Consider the following 15611-nt stretch of genomic DNA (forward strand, 5'->3'; position numbering starts at 1 on the left):
TACAAACTCATTGCGTCATCTGGTTTATGGGGTAAGATCTTGTTTTAAAATGATTGATTGCTTTTTATTGAGTTCGATAAAAAAATTCAATGCATAATGCGTCTTGCAGAACAATTAACATTTCTTTAAGTCATATGGTTATAATTGAGCCGTTGCTTACTGGAACCTAGGGGGCGCTGTGTTAAGCCTATTGGAATTAGGGCGTGTTTATGCTCAACTTTTTCTGGCCAGAATCAGGCATCTGTTACGCGTTTAGTTTAAAACACGGTTGCGTCCTTTCTCACTTTTGTAGAATCACCGAAAAACGGCGATCCCGATCGCCGATCGTAAACTCACAAAAAGGTGCGTTTACAATTTGTAAACGCGTTTAAATGGGGTCAACGCACTGACCTCTAGTAGGGTCTACGTAGCATGCACAGTGAAGGTTTGCGAATCCAGCTGCAAGGCCAATTAAGGCCACCCAGAGAGAATTACCTGGAGGAGCCACAGAAGTGAGCATAAACAGTACACCGTGGAACTGCGATTACGATGAGTGTTTACGATGTGCGTTTCAAATCGCTCATTCTGCCTTCAAAATTGAGCTCAAACGCACCCTTAGATAATTCAGTAGCCAATGGGTTAATCCTGCATCATTCTAATTAATGACATGAAAGAGTGTGCTGTAAATCATTACCTACAGTAATGAAAAGTGAACCTCTTTAAAAGCTGGGCTTGAAGAAATGTATTCCAGAGAATATTGACAGTTCTACCATTCGAACGGGGGAGGAGTGCAGTCCCGTGCCGCCCCTGCCAAGAACTCCTAATAATATAGTAATGATAGCATTACTATTCAAGTGATGTTACGGTTAAAAGTGGCGGTACGTGGATCTAAAAAATAGGAGCGGGGCCTAAAAGAGAGAAACTTACATTTTGAGAGCCTAGACTGCTGGTTGAGATTATTTGTGTATGGATAATGCATTTTTATACTTGATCTTGGCTTCCACGGAGCGTGAAAGACAAGTGGCTGTTTTGGTGAAACGCGACCTGATTTTGCACAAAATTGCAAGCGATGAATGTCTGAGAACAACAAAAATATGATGAAACAAATAACTACACGTAATTCGAGCTTTGATGTAAATGAAGGTACAGACGTAATCCGTTTGCACAGCCGCAATGTATTGACGCGAGCGGAGAAGGTCCTACACCAACATTTCAGGTGATGTACAACAATGCGTCAGTTGATATCTTCTTTGAAAACGAAAACATTCCACAGTTTATCATGGTTAAAGGAAAATATCAACGTAAGGCCATGCTATTGATATGAGCTAATAAATATCTGTAGATTGAGTAAATTAGACCTGTGAAAAAAGAATGCGTCTGTTCTTATAGAGTCGTTGTCTATATCTAGATAAACAGGAATGTTGAATGTCCCGTGACTGGCGCGCTCAATTAAAACTTCTTTCTTCGATTGCGTTATCAACTGCGCTAATTGAGCTCAGAGAGGCAATCATTGTGAATCATTGTTTGCATCGGTAAGCCTTTGCACTGTTCATTTTGCATACACATTGTGTGCGATCTCAGCTCACTCACTCTCACGTGGCGCATCTAAAGTATGTGCCAGCCGCTGACTGACGCAGTTCTGCCTCAGCAAAGGGCGCTTTGTGTGCAACATGCATAAGGTAGCTAGTTGTTGAGATGGTATGGCCATGTGTTTAGGAGAAAGGAAAGCCATTAGCTTCAGAGAGCAATCAAAATCCAGGTTGCGGGATCAAAACCCATTGGCAGACCTCGGTAGACCTGGAAGGAGACACTAGAAGAAGTCTTGAGAGTAACTGGCCCCATCCGTGCGGATGCTGAAGACCAGAAGGTTTGGAGAAGGGCCATCAGGGAAGTGTGACGTCCAACCACACGCTAAACGATGGCGATGATGATGATGATGATTGTTGACTGATACCTCATCTTCTTGTCGTCAATTCAATATTTGGTTGCAGCTTTATTCTTTTTTATTCAGAAATTCGAGTATAAGCGACAACAAAACGGCACAGGTAAGAATAAGGACAAGCGTGAATACCATTTTGTCGACCACCCTCGCTAAAAGCCTCCATTCCTCAATGACTACATCCCGCTTGAAACTAGCAGACTGACGCCTTCTCCCATTAGACTGAAGTGTTCTTTTCTCTTTTGTCTTTGTCTGACTCTCCAGTTCAGCATTATTCTCATTGTCGACATCCGACTTATTAATCTGGGTCTCCTCCACGTCCGCATCTTCTTTCGACGCCGATGACGTGTTATCGCTCTTGTGTTCTGATTGGCCGTTGTGGGATAAGCGCATCGCGCGCATGGTGCTGACGCGGTGCAGGAGTCTGCGATGCGCGACTGGATGCGAGAGGAGAATGAGCTTTCGTAAGCAAGCGGGAACCGGCTTCTCGCCTTTCTTGTTGTAGAGTTGCAAGCTGAGAATACTGAAGGCGATCGAGAAACAGCTGCACATTACCATGAAGAGAAAGAAGATTCCTGTGGTAATAAATGAAATAAAATGTAAAAGAAATGAGTGAGTGGGAGAGGGCCGTGGGAGAGATAAAGCGAATGTTTATAAGCTTCACGGATAAATTAATTATAGAACATTGGCCAATTTTTCAAACATCTGTAATGAGTAATGTACTTCAAGGAGGAAAATCCATTTACTAATGCTGAGCTGGTCCTGCAATTACCCAGAGGGTCTCAGTCAAATATTAAAAAAGTGACCAAGAAAACGCGTATATATAAAGGGGGGGGGGTGGAGGGGTTTATAGTGGACGCGCTCCTCGCGATCCCGTGTAAAGGGGTTTAAAAAAACCGTAAAATTTCAAGAAAAAGGGTAGTTTTTCAAAATCCTGCTGTATGCGTTAATTTTTTTCTTCTAGATCCCGACTCCGAATTGAAAACTGGTCGGGAAGCCGGTAGTCTATAACTTTCGGTTACGTCAGCTTGCTCATGTAAAACCACATAAAGAAGCCCTATACTTTGCGTACCAGCATGTGAATTGTTTTTTTACGACCAGGGTTTCAATACGGCGACGACGAAATGAAATTCTGTTTTTTCAAAGAAAGGAATTATGACGGCTGTGTATTGTACTAATATGGAAGTGTACAGGTTGATGCTATTGCTTTTCTATTGAAATATAGTTTTACATTGTGAATTTCACTTCAGAAACGCAATTTGATTTATTTTAAATTGTCAACAACTTAAATGGCAATCCCTATATAGCACTTCAAAATCCTCAAGGGGCTACAAATATCCGTTTAGGGTGTGAATTTGGGAAAAAAACACTCGAAATCTTCAATAAGGTTTTATTTTGGCTGCAGAAGAAATGCTTATTTAGGGGGTGTCCGGAAAACCTGTGGTCAAGCATGCTTTCAGTATTTCTACATGACTGAGACCCTGGGGGAATTACGTTCCTACGAAAGAAATGTGGCACTTATTATATTTAGTGTGAAGTCACAGCTCACTTTGCATCTAAAATGTCATTGATTCATCCTAGACAGGGATTAATGATGAACCGTCATATCAGTTTCCCTTTGAGGTTTGAAATTAAAATGACAGCATTGAAACATTGTTGGTGTTCTAAACCCATCTAAAAAATGCCCATTGCACACACTGCTTTTCTGTAATGACATCTTAAAACTTTGTATAAAAAATGAACAGTGCAAATATTACAGTGATTATTGGCGCATGACCTATTTGCTTTGGTAGGCTGGACATATGGCTCCGTTTAGTCTCATTTCACAACGCCACCTATCGTCAGAGCATGGTCAGATTCAGCAGCCTAACATGTTAGCCTATGGACGTTTTTTTTTTAAATCGTTAAAAATTCATTTTTTGTTTAAACGAAAAGCACATCCATCCCGACGTACGTTATCACTAGCTCTTTCATTGGAGCCCTCATGTCTCATTGACTTTTGAAAGTTCACCCACCGTAATTTTTCAAAATAGGTTGCAAGCTCGTCATTGCCTATAATACACATGTGAAACAAGTCTAACTTTGTACTCAGTTGAAGATTATAGGTCGAGCACACGAAACATAAAAAGCATGAATTATCATAGATCACTTCTGCCCATTTCGTTTTGTCCATTTCATCCAACCCCCCACCGTAATTTTTCCATTTAGTAAAAGCAAACATTTTGCCGAGTTTAGCAAAAACATGAATATTCATGAACGGTCAGACAATACAGCCTTTCAGTACGTAACGTATAGTGAATGGGAATGTGCGATGATCCATGTAGGAGGTAGAGGTCAGTGGTTTGTGCTGGCAATGTTCACGCGAGCGAAAATGAGACAATCGGAGCAATATGTTCGTGCAGGTCACAGCGACGCATCGTGACGCAACCTGCACAGTGTGTTAGCAATGTTTGCATTGTTCATTTTGCATTCATTCATATTTTGTACGATACCAATCTGACATGGCGTATCAAAGATCGCGCCAGTCACTGACGCAGTCGTGCGTTAGGCAAATGACGCCTCGCGCGCATAGGGCATATTGCAGTACTCCGCACAACCATACGAAGCTCTTACCTAACAGCGGGAGCTCATCACCCAAGGGCGGCATGGTGGTGGCTATGAGCTGCTGGAACAAGATGGAGGCCAGGAGGTTGCTGACGGCAAACTGGACCTTCTCACCCGACTCCGGAGGAATAAGGTACACCAGGGTGTTGGTCAAACAGAGGGTAATACTTGGGATGATCATGTTGAAGAGATAGAAGGCATAGGTCCGAGTTAGCACAATGGTGTAGACGACCGACATATATTGGGCTGGACAGCAGTCGTATTTGTGGAACTTCTGCGTCCGGAGTACCTTGGCCAGGTTCCAGACGCCATTACCCATGAAAATATTCTTTAAAAAGAGAGAGAGAGAGAGAGAGAGAGAGAGAGAGAAAGTGTTATCGTCAAATTGATTACACGGACCTAATGGAACCGTCGAATCCAAAGCGATCCAGGGAAAAAGCTAAGAAAGATAATATTGAGCAGCTGACCCGAGCCAAGAACAATTACCTAGGGCCATACAAATTAACTGTGCATCCTTTTACAATATAAGCGTGGGTGTTATTCCCTGTTGCAGCCTTACCAGGTTAACTGGCAGATTTGGAAGCAAAACCGGCCCGTGCCTTCCTTTTTAAAACTCATTGTCAGATCTTAAAAACAAAAAAGAAAAAGAAATGTGGCCATTCTAGTTGTGTTTTAATAATTGTGTCCCCAGTCACAAAATTTAGAGCCCAAAAGGCTCCTCTCCTCCTTCCTCTTTCTCTCCCCTCTCTGTCTCTCACACACAAACACACACACATACACACCCATACACGTCCCCTTCTACTTCTCTCTTTCTGTCTCCCCTCTCACCCTTTCCCCTCCCACAGACCAACCTGAGTAGCTTCCGTTTTGTTGGAGAGGTACAGCTTCATTTGGTCCATGGTGTACACCCAGGAGCTGAAGGAGAGGTTGCACTTCTGGGTGTCGAAGGGGAAGTACCTGACATTAACACGGCAGGAACTTGTCGAGATCATCGGCGCGTACCACGTCACATAGCCCTCGTGATCTACCAGAAGCTTCGTCTCTGACAATCGAAGGAATTCCTTGTTGACGCTGTTACGAGATCAAAGAGAAAATGCAAATTAAGAGTGAGGAAAAAAACATATCTTGAGCATCGTATCGTTCAGTTTTCGCGTTATCACTTGGTAATATTTCATTAGAGAATACAGATTTATTTCTTTACCATTCTTTATTCCGAAGATGGGTATCCGTAGGGACAACTGCACCCTTGACAATAAACGCTCTACATTTACACACTAGGAAAATTCACCCGGAAAAAATGTCCTTCACAGATTAGAAAACAACAACGGGAGAAGTTGTCCTCAAGGGTACATGTAGTTGTCCAAGTGGACAGTTTTCCAAGTGGATAGCTTTTGGTTAGTTTTCCATGGGGCAATTATTCCAGGGTACTTGTCTATGAGAGTAGTGTTTTTTTAAAAGTATAGTGGTCTTAGGGGTAGATTCCAGAGAGTATAGTTGTCCCCAATGGAAGTTATATCTGGGCAGTTGTACGGGGTTTATTGTCCGGGGTCATTGGCTCATGGGGTATTTGTCATGAGGATACCTGTCCAGGGTGATAGTCCGTGAAAATGGTTGTTATACTAGTTACAATAAAGAATATGCTTTCATAATAATACAAATATTAACGGCATACGTACTTTTCATATAGTTGGATATCGGGCTTCCAAATTATCGCTTCGGGAATCTCTAACTTTGTGACGTCAGAATAGTTCTTTGGATCCCATACCAAGAATTCATCTCTCCAATCCTGTGTGGAGAAAATGAATAAAAGGCACATAACAAATAATAACAAAATAAGCTCTCAAAGACTTTAGAGAAATGGACTTGAGGGAAATTTCAATAACCCCGTTGAAAATATACTACACAAATCATGTTTGGATAATTTAATAACTCAATGTAATGTTCGCAAAGGTTATAGACAAGGTTACTGAAAATGATGAGCTTGATTTTTCGAAAAGTCTCTGCGACATTTTTGTAAGTAGTAGACCTATTCCTACGGCACACTTACTGATATAACGATACTCAGGGGCGGCGATTCCTATTCATGACCCGTTGGGGGGGGGGGGGGACGAAATGCGAGATTTTCTACAAAATGACTTATACATAATGAAGGATGTAATGCAAGGGATCGTAGCAACCGAGCGAAAAGATTTTTGTATTAATATAAACGCTGCACTCTTGGCCCTCCAGAGCCTAAACGTGTGTTGCAGTCTTTAGTCAGTATTTGCCGGGGGGGGGGGGGGGGGGAGGGGTGAGACGATAACACATTAAGCACTTTACTATTATTAAACCGTCATTAGCCGAGCTGCCCTGATAAGGCGCACTAGCATTCGAGATGTATTCTTTCTACCGGGTACCAATTTACATCACCTTGATAAAGAGTGACAAATCCAGTTTAATGTTTTTCCGAAGGACATTGTAGTGCCGCGGCGGGACTCGAACCGCGGACCATGTGATCCATAGTCCGTTGACGTATCCGCTAGACCGCGACACGTCTACCATCTCTACCACCGAATGAGCCCCGAAGCAGTACACTTCTGTACAATTCTAGAAAGAGAGCTTCTTTTTGTTGTAACCCGGTCATTATTTCCGTTGTTTCTATATACAAGGGCACACAAACAAACAGAAAAAATATTCCGAATTTTGTTTCACATGCATGACCTACCGGAGCTTGTCCTTGACGATAACTTTCAAAACGGTTCTTCTACTAAACTGCTACCCGACGACACATTAAATGCACTTGGTAATGTTAAATCAAACTTGACATCCAGACTATACTAATGAAGGAAAATCGGTTATGCACTTACTCTAGGGAAATCAAAAAGGGTCAATATATTATCACATGAACACGTGATAGTAAGAGCGATCATGTGACAATTTCGACGTCAGGCCACGGGGGAATAACAAATTATACACGAGTAACATGATGTCAAAATGATGATTTGATTGTCTGCTGTTTTTTTATTCTTCAAAATTAACGATATTGATTTTAATCTACTTTCTATATTCCTTATCAGATAATCACTAAAATGACGGGTCCAGAGAGTTGAAGGGATCACACGCCCTCCCCGCGAAACCATCGGGTCGGGAGGAGAATGTTACACGGTCTAGCAGCATAATGTCCGCTCTGTCTTCGCCTACGAGCTGACTCTGCTATGTTCTACAGCACACCTGAATGACAAAGCTTGTCGCCCTGTTTCCACGCATACCGGCCCCCTTTTTGTAAAGAGCGGGGGGGGGGGGGGTGGGGGGCTCGTACTTTTTCTTTAAAGACCTGTGCCCTCAAATACTGGATCTGCTAACGGCGCCTTTATATACATCCTTGGTCATCGATATCGAGATAATATGTAATGTTCCATTTGTACCTCCTCTCGCTTACATTATGTATTTTTGTCAATTACCAGAATAACTGGTTTCGGAAATTTCAATTTTGTCTCTAAAGTCCTCAGAATTATGGGGAAGAAAACCCAAAAGGAAGTTGATAAAATGTTGCCCCTTTAAATGTATATCACACAGCACAGTACAAGAGGTAAATATGGCGGCATAAATATCCCAAGAAAAACAGATTTACAAACTGTTTAAATCATATTGCTTTCTCCTTCTCTTCCAATTTTCTTACTCTCTCGTTCTAATTCGGGGAGGATATTGAACTATATTCACACTATATATGTCCAAGCCCAAAACTCAATCCAAACTCAATCCTTTATAATGCCAACCAGAAATGTGGTATGAGTTGTCAAGGTCTGGCAATAAAATGAAGTTGATATATCATGCTAGTATGCATATGCTATATCTAACTGTGGAGTTGAACATTGTCAAATATTATTAACAGGACATGTTTACATGCTACAATTTAGTGTCTTCAACAAATGGCCATGCTGTTAGAGACTTCAAATGAGCTATGCACACGTATATTTTCCATCTGTAAATTGATATATATATATATTAGATAGCTTAGACAGATACCGAGATGTGATTGGTCCAGAGCTCGTCACGTGATATCAATTGCGAGGATCCAAATTGTTATATTTTCCTGGCCGGTCACTTTTCAGTGTTATATTATACCGGCTGGTGAAATGAATATATTTTTAATCAATGCATGTCGCCCTCTTGAGGACTGTATGTCACCAACTACATACATTACACCATTATCGAGGGCCATTTTATTTTTTCAATATTTTTTTTTTCATGAATTTTTTTCCCCCCAAAAAATGCTTTTTTTCCCCCAAAAAAATGCTTTTTTGGGTAATTTTTTTTTTTAATAATTTTTTTTGTTTCCCGAAAAATGCTTTTTTGGGTAAGAATTTTTTTTTTTCCCCCAAATTCTTTTTAATTTTTTTTAATTTTTTTTTTAAAGGTAATCTCGACAAATTATTTTTCCGTAATTTTGATTGTCCCCGAAAAAAAAAATAAAAAATTTCGGGCTAAAAAAAAATATGGACCCCCCCCCCCCCCCCCACAAAAAAAAAAAACCAAGGCTATCTAATATAACAGTTATTGACTGGCAGGGGGTATATAACATTCTTTGGACCTGAAGGGAGTTATATTTTCCCTCGTGACCATATTTTCCCTCAGCGCTGCGCGCTTCGGGAAAATATAACCACTTGGGAAATATAACTCCCTTCAGCGGTCCAAATAATGTTATATTACACCCCCTGCCAGTCAATAACTGTATAATATGAAGAAAATAACAGGAAATCTAGGGTGAGTTTAACTGATGAATGTATTTGAAGGAAAAATGTGTCCAGGATGTACTTAAGCGCTGGGGAATGGAAAACGAAAGGTAGTTTGCCACATCAAGCATGTTCTATATAATAGGCCCTAGTTTCTATTTATCAATTTAATTGTCTTCCATTAGACATGAACAACTATGATATTAGTTTTCCATTAGGAGCTCTCTAGGTTCTATTTCCATCTCACCTTTCAAGAGTGAATCTGCATGGTTACGTGCGACAGTGTTTGCTATGTCTGACTATGACGCCGATATCAGAAAACAGTTCCTCACGAAACATTTCATATCAAAGTACTCTGAAATGTATCCATTACAAACTGCTTGGAGGAATCTCAGATTTCAGATTGGTATGGAGAAACATGGCTCTCCATACGTAGACAAAACTATTGTAGTCTGGAAAAGCATTTATAAAATGATATCTATCGTCCTTTTTTCACAAAATGATATGGCCAATGTAGTTATATTTTGTTTAACCTCCACAGTACAAAATGTTGCAATTAAGTTTAAATTATACTTTAAAGGTTCCGAATACAGAAGCGTGGCAACGGGGGGGGGGGGGGGGGGAGGGGGCACGGGCATGACGAGAAAAAAAAAGAAAAAAAGGGAAACAAAAAGAAAGAAAAAAGTGCAAGGGGAATCACAATTTGCTCCTTACACCAAAATATATTAGAGCATGTAGAAGAAACAGCGAATCATTTTATTTCAAAAGAGCCGAAAGAGTAAAGAAGAAGAGGAAGAAGAAGATTAAGAAGAAGAAGAAGAAGAAGAAGAAGAAGAAGAAGAAGAAGAAGAAGAAGAAGAAGAAGAAGAAGAAGAAGAAGAAGAAACCAACCAGAAAACAGACTTAAGATGTCAAGGTCGTAGGTTCGAGCACCAGCGCGGCACTGGTGTCCTTTGACAAGACAATAATCTACATCTGCCCCTCTCTTCCCAAGTGTTAAATGGCTACCGCAGCACAAGTCCGATCTTTAAACATGTTTTAAAAAACAGAAAATTCTACTCGTCTTAAAAGTGAAAGAAAAGACCATTTAATAGAGAGACTAGGAACTATATGAAGATTATGAAAAAGGTGGGGGTTTTTTCTTTAGGAGAGACTGATGATAGAGGTAACATAAAATCATTATGAATATGTCTTCTTCTAAAGATCGAGTTTACTAGGGTGGAGACAAAAAATAATTTGACATATATACAGTGCGACCCAGAAAAAACGAAACCGAGAATTGTCGATGTTTTATCATAACTTAGTCACATTTATAATTGATAAATGACACATATTTGTAAAGCTGAGATCCTCTTCTTTCATTTGATGCAACTCATATGATGCATATTTCACGCATGAGTGATTAAAATGAATTAGAAGACAGGAAACCAAAAAGTCATTTGGCGGATGTTATCTGAATTTCAAAGAGAAAATCACATTTCCAGAAATTTGAGTTTCTGCCCTTTCATATGACACCTCAATCAGGAAAAATGAGCCAGGAATAACAAAGTTATGTTTGTTTAAAGTAGTGCTTGCATTTCCATACTTTTAAACGAATTCGTTTTCACTGGCTGCCTTTCGTAGCAACAAACGGAATTAACAAAAGACTTAACTCCGTTTCGTTGACAATCAGCCGTAGACGAAGGACTTCATGCATGGCTGATTGTCAACGAAACGGAGTTTAGTCTTTTGTCAACGGTTCACATGTACTTTTGATAACATGTTTTTGTTATACTGGTAGTACATCCATTATATTTAATTATCAATGCCCCTATTAATTTTGCATGGTCAGCTAGAACAAACACATGCACCCGACATGTGACACAACTATATCCCAGCCTGACGATAAATATAACAATTTTATAGATAAAATTCTACGAGCTGCTGGAAAAAAATTATGGATATTAATGGAGGCAATCAATTAGCAGACTAAACCACGATATATGTATGAAACACGGTGGGGAGTTGTACTCCTGAAGGCCGAAATCGCAGTAGACATAAAGAATAACTCACGCTATAATGGTCCGTCATACACTAGAATTTTAACATGATACTGGGTTTAAAGCCCCACTGCAATACTTATAGCTACTTGCGCCCTCTATATAGCAAGCAATGACTAATCGGTGCCTGTTGGTTCCCCATGATTCCTTTTTCTTATGTTAATTGAGAGCTGATTTGATGCAATAACAACCTATCAGTGACCTTGCAGGGAGATCTAATCCCCCTGGCCAAACTAGTACAGACGGGCTTTCAGTAGAGTTTGATACAACAGGAGATAGACCGAGGTCTAAGTGTTTATCTTTGTTCAGCAAAACTTCGTCCCTGTGCTTTAGACCCGCTCGGCAAGCATTATGACAAGATTATTGAAAATATGGTCGAGTTTCTATACATAAATCATTAGAGCAACGTGTGACGTACAGGTACCTGTGCAGTATATCCATATAACAATGACGAAACACATAAGTATATGGACGATTTGCACAATACAGCCCTACATGAACATATTAATGAGCTATACCCATGAACAGCTCTCTCATCTGTATAGTGTCAGTAATGCTATGGTCACAAATCTGAGCAGCGACCGACCGATCAGTAGCCTGCTCGGTCGCTGCTCGAATTTAGGCATCGCCCAGCAATTAGGTCGGTGCCCGGGCGGCGACCGCCCAGGCACCGAGCGTATTTTGGGCGGCGAGTGAAAAGTGAGCAGGCGCCGCCCAAATTTGAACTCCGCCCTAAAACTTCAGCGGCGACCGAGCGATGCCCTAAAAACGAGCGGTGACTGGGCGGCCGCCGCTTGGTGGCCGGGCAGCCGCCGGGCAGAATTGGTTAAAAACTCGCCGCTCGGCCGCCGAGCAGGCTACTTTTGGGTTATGTGACCATAGCACTAGAGAGGGTCGGGAAGAGAATGTAGGCATTATTTAATCAGTTATAGATGCATGTTTCTAAAGAATAGCACTAACGTAATGTAGCTAATTTGCACACAATGTTTTGCATACACTGTGCGGCAGGTATGGTTAGGGTTAGGGCTGGGGTTACGTTAGTAGCTATGTTAGAACCTGCCTCTGCGACTGATTCAATAATGCTACCGTTGGGAGTGGGGGGGGGGGGTGGTTCTTAGTCGTGAATAGATATGCGCAGTGAGAGTTCTGCTGTACACGTCTTTGAAATGCCGCCAATTTCACTCTATCTGCATTTGAATGTAATGATCGATTTCAATCATGCTCGCCTCTGAGGAAAAATGACGTCATAATGATAATTCGCTGGTAAAGAAGTTCGCGGTGGCAAATGACAAGAAATGGGAGAAAATATAGGAATTGCATGAGGGAGATAAAAAGAGAAAGAAAGAGAGAGAAGAGGAGGGGAGGCAAACTTGAAGAAAAGGTGAACGATCCTTCCCGCACACTCCCCCTATAAATCGAAGACATTCTTTTATCGCATAAGAAGGTCGCCCCCCTCCCCATAGTGCCCCATCGATGACTCAAACCAGGTACCCCACGCCTATGACCGTGTTGGCCTGAGTAATATATACTGAGTAAGATCACTCCCCACCCTTCGCCCCTCATGGTTCTAGTTTCCCCTCAAAACCTGCTTGTCCTCCAAACCATGTATTCATATCAATGAATTATTGGTCATAAACTTCCATAGCTTTTTTCGTATAATATGTAATTAGGGGGTGATGTAAGGGTAAGGGTTGGTTGGAAGATTACGTTAAACTTAATTTCAAACCCCTCACAGTTCCTCAACATGCAGAACAAAATATATATCCCCCTATAAATCGAAGACATTCTTTTATCGCATATCAGGAAATAATTATTGTAGCGCAGAAAAAATGCTTCCTTGTTTTCACGAAGTGACGGTAGTGAGAAAAATCGTCATGCAAAGTGAAAGCAATTTTTTTTTCACTACCGTCACTTCGTGAAAACAGCGACGAATGATGTGAAGATGCAATAAGAGAGGTCCAAATGAAATTCGAGGAAAACAGTAATCACCTATTCCCATGACTGACCCTAAGACGATTTGTTAATTACAGGGTGGTAGTGATGCGAGTCTGTCCGAGCTAAGAAAACAATAATAGAAATAGCAATTCACAGCAATTTAGAAATGACTTTGAAGGAGGGAGAAATGGCAGAAGTTATGAATGATTATTACGTGCGCTGACCCTTACCATCGACTGGTTCCGTATGATGTAGTCTCAGGACGTTGTTTTGTAAGACCATGGATAGTGATGACAAGGGTCATTAAAGATACTATGTCCTTTTTGCAGCCAACACCAAATTCTGTAGAATTTTGCAGGAATTATGAACATGTCACGTACTGTGGTATGTCCTATCTGTGAAATTTAAACGTTAGCAGTCTCCTAGTATTCAAATTATGCAAGGAAACCCGTTTACCTTCTAGGCATCACTGTCAGACACTATTGAGTGACTGATTGACCTTTTTTGTGGAAATAACAAACATAAAATGAGCTGTTAAGTGTACATGAGCATTTGTCTGCATCAATAACCCAATTCTTGTAATGGCCCAAATCAAACTGATTGAATCTTTGCGCAGCACAAAACGTACGAACATTCGGTACAAGGGTCCGAAAATCAAGACTATTACTTCAATGATTGCAATCACTAAAGTCGATTTGACAAGTAATGGTCGTTATTTTCCCACTAAAAGACATTTTTTAAGCCCTTTCGTATTGAGAAAATTTCTAATTTAGTATTATCTTTCAAATGCCGTTGGAATTTAACCATTTCCTTTTTTGTTGGCCTGCAAATGAGATATAGTACCTCTAAATAATCGGCTGACAGCCAGAAGGGCTTTAGGTTATCAAACTTCCACCCTTCTGGCACTCAGTGGGCACTACGCAAGGATATACCATGTGAACCTATTTATCTTTTGGACAACTTCCTCAATGACTTTTATTTAAAATCCACTTTGGAAAGATAATCAAAACAGGGGTTACGAAAAACAAAAATAAAGCATTAGCCATTAGCTAATTGGGGTTTTCGTGTATTGGATAATAATCTTAAGTACACAGTTGCGATTAATTTTAAGTTGCAATCAATTTGAATCAATCGCAACTCTCTTTATAAAACAGGTCTCTTAATTTACAATTGAAATTAATAAATCTTCGAATTCTCCCAGATGACAAGATGAAATTATGATGCTTTATGTAATTCTAGTCCCGAGTGTGTCCGGAGAAAATGACTTCAACTTTTTAAAACCGAATACGAATAACGAGGTCGTCATAGAGATTGCAGGTATTCGTTCTCCCCCAAGTGGAAGGAGATTTATCTGTGTCACGCTCCCTTCAAGATTAATTATTGATGACCTACATCCTTACCTCAGATCAAAGGCGTATCCAGATTTTTTTTTTTAAGGGGGGGGGGGGGTAACATTTCCAAAAAATGTACCTTTTTACTCCACTTTTCCTCTCCAAAAATTCAATGACAAGTATTTGGGTTTCGGGGGAGGGGGCACGACCAGCCTTACCCCCTGTTTTGCCATTGATCTGATAGAATGGGGTAACACGTTTGAAACATGCGAAAGTCCGCGATATCTGGGTATAGCGCAACTTACAGAGCGTCTGTGTAATTTCTTATTTTTGTGTCGGTAGGGGGAGGGGGTGGGCATTTTTTCCTCTGGGTAGATTTATCTATGCCATGGATTGAATACACACTACTATATGGCGTCGCGGAATATAACATAATCTACTGCTTCATCTAAACAAGACCGCAAAGTGAGCAAAGGATAACAAAAATGTAAAATGATCTTCTAGTACAGTACTGTGATTAATATACAAGTAGTGGTATAGCCCACATGAAATCACAGTGAAAAACACAAAATATTTCTAGCTCACTTCAGTATAGAGTGCATCTTAGTTTTCAATTCATCATTCCTTTCGAGAGCTTTGCGCGTGGGAACAAACCGAATTCCCATTTGTAAATATTCTTTGCGGCTTGTTTTCCCGCTTGTTTTGCAATAGCTCATCTTTAAGTAGTACATTGTCACATTATGACGAGTAATTAAGTGTCCATCCTATTGTCAGCATGCAAAAAAATTCAAGAAATAGACGAAAAAGCCTACATCATAAGATTGAAAATGATTGAAGACCATTCTTTAGAAGTTATTTTTATGAGGGTATTTTTCTGCACATAGTTTGGAGACATTGTATCAGTTGTTTTTAATTTAATATTCTTATTTAATTCCACAACACCTTTGTTCTACCTTACTTTTTCTTTTTCGCCAAAATATTGATATCAGAGCTTGCCAATTTTGCCACCATTAACCTGTCAAGTCTCAACAGGCTCTCATATTACAGATGCCCCCCCCCTTTTTTTCTTACT

General features: G+C 40.4%; 1 protein-coding gene across 1 annotated transcript in view; it reads right to left on the reverse strand.

Annotated features, from left to right (window-relative positions):
• Positions 1-366: 366 nt before the first annotated feature.
• LOC583397 (neuronal acetylcholine receptor subunit alpha-10) overlaps positions 367-15611 on the reverse strand; it is a 29587-nt gene continuing 14342 nt past the window's right edge. The window contains exons 4-7 of the mRNA XM_783306.5: positions 6199-6308; positions 5374-5593; positions 4532-4850; positions 367-2493 (exon numbers count right to left, since the gene is read on the reverse strand). Of these exons, the coding sequence (XP_788399.5) occupies positions 1973-2493; positions 4532-4850; positions 5374-5593; positions 6199-6308 (1170 nt within the window). The 3' untranslated portion in view covers positions 367-1972. The remainder of the gene's footprint in view (positions 2494-4531; positions 4851-5373; positions 5594-6198; positions 6309-15611) is intronic.

Source organism: Strongylocentrotus purpuratus, unplaced genomic scaffold (assembly GCF_000002235.5).
Source record: "Strongylocentrotus purpuratus isolate Spur 01 unplaced genomic scaffold, Spur_5.0 spur5_scaffold_2, whole genome shotgun sequence".
Lineage (NCBI taxonomy): Eukaryota > Metazoa > Echinodermata > Echinoidea > Camarodonta > Strongylocentrotidae > Strongylocentrotus > Strongylocentrotus purpuratus.